General features: G+C 32.6%; 1 protein-coding gene across 1 annotated transcript; it reads right to left on the reverse strand.

Annotated features, from left to right (window-relative positions):
* Window positions 1-912: 912 nt before the first annotated feature.
* LOC114189634 (putative lysophospholipase BODYGUARD 3) lies at window positions 913-5267 on the reverse strand. The gene is made up of 4 exons (XM_028078259.2): window positions 4234-5267; window positions 3801-4132; window positions 3502-3704; window positions 913-1497 (listed from the first exon to the last, which is right to left on the reverse strand). The coding sequence occupies exons 1-4, from the start codon at window positions 4868-4870 to the stop codon at window positions 1170-1172; spliced, it is 1500 nt and encodes a 499-aa protein (XP_027934060.1). The 5' UTR covers window positions 4871-5267; the 3' UTR covers window positions 913-1169.
* Window positions 5268-7155: the final 1888 nt, after the last annotated feature.

Consider the following 7155-nt stretch of genomic DNA (forward strand, 5'->3'; position numbering starts at 1 on the left):
CGTGAAAGTGATATCCAAAATACATATATTTTTAAAACTTTTCAGACTGTGACTTCTGAAACAAGATTTTCGAAACAATTTCCGAAATAAAAGTTTCAAAAATATGAAATGCATTCAGGAATAAGCTTTTCGTGACAAACTTTCCAATAAAACTTTCTAAAACACATGAAATACGCATTAGAAATAGCTTTTTGGAATGAGATTTTATCGCATTCTATATCTTCTTCTTCCTTAGCAACATTCTCCCCTGATCTTCTTCCCTTGCAGCAGCGATGGTAATGGAAGCAACAGCATAAGTGTAGGTAACAAAATTTGTTAAAAATAGTCCAAATGTGAGTTAAAAGTCTCATATTAGATAAAATAGACAAAGTTAATCACTATATAAAAATAAAGATCCATAACACCGTTGTCTTAAGATGTTGGAGTAAAAGTGGTGTCAAATATCTTATATGTGTAAGACTAATGTCACCATAGTGGTATTAGAACCGATGGTTTGGAGTGACTGACCGTATAAGCATAACAAAAAAAAGGTCACCATACACATGAAAGAAAATATATTATATGAAAAATAAATACTATATAACCACAATCTCTCAATGACTATGACCATAAATCATGTGAAAAAAAAAAAAAAAATATATATATATATATATATATATAAACCCATAAGTATTAAATACTAATTATAAGGACAAAAAAATAATCATATATTCTATAATCTATTAATTATTTTTTTTATCAAAATTTTTATAAACTCTTACAAATTTCATCCCCAAATTCACCAAATTTCACCTCAAAATCTCTTAGAAAACAAAAAAAGTTTACCCTCAAATCTATTTGCTCATTATAGGGTTGAAGAAGCAATAATCATATTCATTTAAAAAGGGAAACAAAAAAGAACACAGTGCAATATATTTGAATATAACTTTTATTGAAGTTTTTCTTCTCTTTGGTTTAGAACAGGTTGTGATCCAAACACCCAAACTTGTTAAATAGACACATTTGTTTGTTACAGGAAAAGATACAACAACACTTGAGTTGGCACAGGGAAACTTTAAGCAGAAATTTAATCTAGTAGTTACACTGGTCGTAAGAGCATTGACACGACATGCAGCATAATTATATAATTATATATGTATATATATCCATCCATATATATTAATATTTATCTAGTTGTGGTTGGTGCTGTTCCAAATGTCTTCAAGCTCTCGAGCAAAGGCTTTCTGTCTTCCAACAACAATAGTTATGTGGTCTTTGTTGTCGATAACTCTCACTTTTGCACGTGGAATCCGTTTCTGAACCTCATAGCTGCATTCTACTGGTATCACTTCATCGTTTCTCCCATGGAAGATTGTCACTTTGCACTTTGGGTTTTCTCTCACAGCATCTAAATAGGTTCCAATTTTAGCAGCAGTTCCACATATGATGTTGTGTAGGGTATGCCACGCTGCATTGTGTGTGTGGCAGAAGAACCCTTCCAGCAAGAACGTCCTCACTCTGATTCAACAAGTTCACACTGAAACTAATTAATATGGTAGTTCATGGTAGATGAAGATGTTAAAGGGAAGGAAATAGAGAAAAAATCATGGATTCGACCTATCCCATAACAATTTGAAAATAATTATCTTTTTTAATACTATCTCTCGTTACTATTTACTTTCTTTTTCTTCGTAGATTCAATTTTCTACGCTAATCATCTTTTTATAAAAACTTTGTTGAAAATTAAAATAATATACTCTGATGAGTTAATAGGGGAGTTCATGTTAGATGAAGAGTCTCTCTCACCAACAACACACTTCAAATTAATCTCTTTTGGTTCATTCATGGCCATCAAACCTAGAATCATTAATAAATGCAACCATAAAATAAAATCTGATTCTTCTTCTGTCCTTACATTCTGACACGTTTGACTAGTGATCCCCAACTATGGGGTCTAGCTGTTAGATCTTACCATACCAAGTTATTAATTACCAACGTTGTACCCTAATAAGGTTTTTGTTTTCTTTTTTTAAATCAAACAAAAAATAAACAAGAGGATAAAAAGTCCAAAACATTAAGGATGCAAATTTATGTTTGGACGGTTGCTCTTGTTTTTCTTCAACTCCATATCCATCTCGCAATTATCAGATGGGTGTGTGATACCATTGATGCTAATGAGAAAAAAATCTGCGTTACTAAGTATAACGGTGCATTAATTAAGAAATCGGTGCATTTATTATGATTAGTATTTTGTTAAGAGAAAAAGAAAACCCATCATCATTCTTTATAAAATCTTCTTATCCAATTATATTTTCTTATTCAAGTTTAGGGCTATATCACTATAAGCATACTAATCATGAGAAATAAAAAATATATATATTTAAAAGCTATGCTTTCCGTCACAGCTATGTTTTCCTTTTCTTTTTTTGGAATAAATAAGAGCTTGTGTGCCTCAGAAATTAATGAAATAACTCCATGGTTGAAATATATCCCTTTCTACTTCTTAAAGGGAACATGACATGACACATGACTATTGCCCTAAAGTTTTTGCTCATTCATGGCTTAAAGTGTGACAGCAAGATAGTTTTTAGATTGAGGCTTAAAGTACAAATGTTTTTTGGGAATTTTTGTTACTACACAATAGTTAATTAAGTAATGGTGTATTTTTTTAAAAAGTGCAATGTAATAAAATATTACAAAAAATACTTAATTATAAGATGATCGGTGTGTAATCTTACAATTTGCATGAGAACATGTGAATTTGTTGTGACTATAAAGATCCAATTTGTAACAATTTTAATGTGGTAATAACTTACTAGGGTGTCACTTTAATTTTTATCTACAATAAATGTTAATTTTAAAAGCAACCAAGAGAGAGAGAGAACAATAAACTCTCAACATAGATAATATATATAGCTTTCAAAACATTATTTCTTGTCGTAGTTTGGTTCTTGATTTATTATCCTAAGAGTCAGTGTCTACATTTATAAAACTTACTTTTCTGAAATTCGCTCACTACTTGTAATAAAAACTAACTTTATACAAGTATAATGCAAAACAATAAACATGAAAAGACTTATTTATTTATATTTTTAGTTTAAAATATAAAAGAAACTAATATATTTTACCTTCAAGTTAAAAAAAAAATAATATCTATAGTTAAAATACATATATTAAATCTTCAAAAATTAAATCTGTAAAACAATTTTTTTCAAAACCTTTTTTAATTTAAGAAAAAAAATCATTTTTGAAAAAAAAAATTGAAGACCCTTAAATAAAAAAAAAAACACAAACAGTATAGAACTTTGAAAACTAAGATCTAAATTTAATTAACATAGAAATAAACCGCAATTGTAGTTGAATATACTAAATACTATTTTGGTAGGTTAGGATTTTCTTAATTACTTCTAAGAAAAGAAAAGAGATCGTGAGAAGAAAAAAAAACAAGGGTCAAAAATAGGCCAACTAAATAGAGAATGATTAAAGTTGGAAGGAGAATGAAAATAGAAGAGGTGGGTTTACCTGTTTCGAGTGATGAGTTTGGCTAAAAATTCCCAAATACGGTGGTTTTTGCAGATAAGCAAACAAATCACTCTCGATATGTGTTCGTACCAGCACGCCAACGACGCGCCAAACGCCATGGGTGGCCACACGCGCCTCGGAGCAACTTTTCTCATCACGTATTGTGTGGCCTGCGCTTCACCTTTCGGCACCGGGTAGAATGGCTGCCCAATTAATTTCACAAATCAGTTTCACATAAATATATATAATAAGAAAATTTTGATTAATTGGTAATTAATTAGTGATTAATAAGTAATTACTGGAGCAAGCAGGGTGAGTGACTTGACGGAATGGGGGTGTTTGACAGCAAGTGCGAGTGCCAAAATGCAACCCAAGGAATGGGCCACAATGTGGAAGGATTTCACGTTATGGGCCTCCAAAACGGATCTCTCTATCATCTCTAAATGCTCCCTTAACGTGTACATTGACTCGCTCGGCTTTGGACTCCTCCCGAACCCAAGAAGATCAACCGCGAATAACCGGTAACTCGACTTAGCCGCGCTAGATAAGTTCGGGAACACCGTCTCACTCCAAAACAACGACGATGAAATGAACCCGTGTATGAACACCACGTCATCTCCTGCTTCACCATCTACATCACCACATTAAACGATTATGCCAAGTTCAGACAACATAGTATAATGCTACAAAAATTTGGAACATCCTACGATTTACATCAGCAGAATTTGGTACCTGTGGTGGGAAAATGGGAGTTTACAAAGAGTGAGGCTTTGGCATTGGGGTTGTTGTGAGGAGAGGATGAGGAAGAGATCCAACTCGTGCAGTATTTGCAATCGCAGTCCGACCACCTAGGAATTTGGTGGGGATGGTGTCTCCCGAATTTGCCCTGGAGCATTTCGACAATGGTGGTGTTGACGGTGAATGTGGAACAACGTGAGTTTCCGTTTCCGTTTCCGTTTCCGTGTCCGTTTACTTTCTTGGAATGTAGAACGGGATCCTCCAGCTTGAACCTCTTGAGCTCGTTGAGGGTTAGTTTTGAAACCTCGGAGACCAACGAGGGTCGAGAGTAAAGCGTGTCAGAGATATCCTCCAACCGAAGCTTGGAAGAGGTGAGGGACACGATCTTGGATTCCCCACCTTGCTCGGAAACCAAGATCTTTCCGCTGCTGGTGATTGCTTCCTTTGTGGAAGAGCAATAGCAGGGTCTGAAATCTGCTTCAATCCACAAGTCCACAGCTTTGAAAACAAAGCACAAGAGAAAATCGACGAGGTCGAGGACGCAGAACGCGACGAAACTCACTGCCTCATTCACAAGCCTTGCACTCATCACCAAAGCGGATCTAGCCTTGGCCGTCACAGCCATTTGCATGATGCAGGTTGCGGATGAGAGAGGAGAAGAAAATGGTGATGAGTGTGAGGGTGAAGAAGAAAAAGGTGTGTCTATTTATGTAACGTGAAGGGAGTGGAGAATGGCATCTGAAAAGTTGAGGCAGTGATGGTTTCTAAAGTTGCAGAGACAGCAGAATAAGATGTTGAAATCTTAAAGGGTGGGTTAATGGAAGGACGCAATGCAAGGCCAAGTACCCTTCTTATTTAGTTTTGTTATGTTTGGTTTGATGAAAGCGTGTGGGCTTCGCTCTCTTAAATTAAAACTTCTTCACACAGAACCAGAGAGAGAGAGAGAGAGAACTGATACAAAATTGATTGTTCATTAAACAGCATTTGTTGGCCAAGAAAAAAAAGTAGTTGGTTGTTGAACCCCTCACAGAAGAAGCAATTTCTCCTTCACCACCACCCTTCTTTAGATGAAGTGTAAACAAGGTATATATAACACCAAAAAAATTAAAAATCACCCTCGCCTAATGCTAAGAATTATAAGTCACTTTCTTGCCCATACGAAATTATCGGCACCGTTTTTTTCCCACTTTTCTCACCCGTTTCAACTTCGCTCTGTTCCTTTATTTCACCACTACATTTCAACTCACACAGTTTTAATTAGAAAGCCATGGAATAATAAATAGTTTAATTCGGACCATAACCCCTTCTATTTAATGCAAGCCATGCTATTAGGTACCCATTTAAAACCCTCCTCAATCATATCACTGGTCAATCAAAGTGATTTTTTTTAATCTGCAAGATTAAGTGTTTTCCTAAAGTTATACTTTTTTATGTAAACATACATTTAGTTTTAACAAGTTCGGTTATATACAATTCTAAAACGCATTAATTTGCCCTCTTATGTTTGTTTCATCACTCCTATGCAAGAAATTTAAGTCTTTGGTGTCAAGAAGTTCCACTTTTGTATGTGTGTTCTTTCTCCTCCTCATGTAATTACTATCACTATTAATTTGTGATTCTAATATTATGTCTTTGCGCCAAGTTAAATTATTTAGTTTTTCAACTGGAATAGTAAATTTTCGATTCCAGTTGGTGATCTTTGCCACCAACGACCTTCATTTATGGCACTCAAATATATATATATATATATATATATATATATATATATATATATATATATATATATATGTAAAATGTTAATATATTTATTTTATGTTGTTATAAAATTATTTTAAAATAATTTATATAATTGTGATTTTTAAATCAACTATAAAAATTATTAATATATAATGTTATACAAATATTTAAAATATAACTTTATAAATCTATATAAATTTATATACAATTATTTAAAATATAAATACAAATAAAAACCAAAATAAAATTTGATGTGATAAAATATAAATTAACATAACTTGTTAAAAATATTTAATAAAAATATCAATTTTAATAAAAAATATTAGTATAACATTCATGTAAAAGTTACCAAATTGATATTTTGACAATGACTTGACATGTGGCATAACAATGACTTCACATATTTAAAAAATTAAAAAATAATCAACAAATTAAAAAAAATCATAAACGGATACATGACACATATTTAATGGTCGTAGTATAATACTAAGAGAAATAATTTAATTGTTACACATTTTAAAAAATAGAGACTCAATTGATACCAATTAAAATATGTGGAGCTAATTGAATTTTTGAAAGAACCAACATTAATGACCTCTGATGACTGTTTTACAACAACTATTTCTCAACAAGTGCATTGGTACGTAGTTTGTATCAAGTGTCGTATTCACAGGGATTTAACAATTAACAAGTATATTGATAGTTTTTTTTTGTTGGTTTGTGATAAAGAGTGGAGTAAGGACTATGAATTGATTTCATCTCATCTTCTTCTATACACCACTACCATCCCATCTTGTTAACTTATTATGCAAATAATTAAATATCCTAGAAGTACCTCTTTATATGTAGATCAAGGTTCACCCCTGAACTAGAATCTAAGGACTTCAAACCCAGTGTGATTCCTCAAATCCTGGTAGAATGAATCTTTGCTTTAATATGCATGACTCTCTCTTCCAGCATCCCCTCTTGCTATTTAAATAAGCACCATTACAGGTATGATGATGTGATTGGATCACAATTTGAGACCAATTTTCCAACTCAATCCAAACAAGTTAAATAGATGAATGATCAAGTCATCATTAAGCATAAATCAAACCACAAACAATTGAATGAAAGCAAAGATAAATATCCAAGAAGTAGAAGTGAATAGAATTAGAATTGATTACATCAAACCTGGAC

The sequence above is a fragment of the Vigna unguiculata genome, chromosome 7 (genome assembly GCF_037176805.1).
Source record: "Vigna unguiculata cultivar grain cowpea cultivar isolate G323 ecotype 2 chromosome 7, ASM3717680v1, whole genome shotgun sequence".
Lineage (NCBI taxonomy): Eukaryota > Viridiplantae > Streptophyta > Magnoliopsida > Fabales > Fabaceae > Vigna > Vigna unguiculata.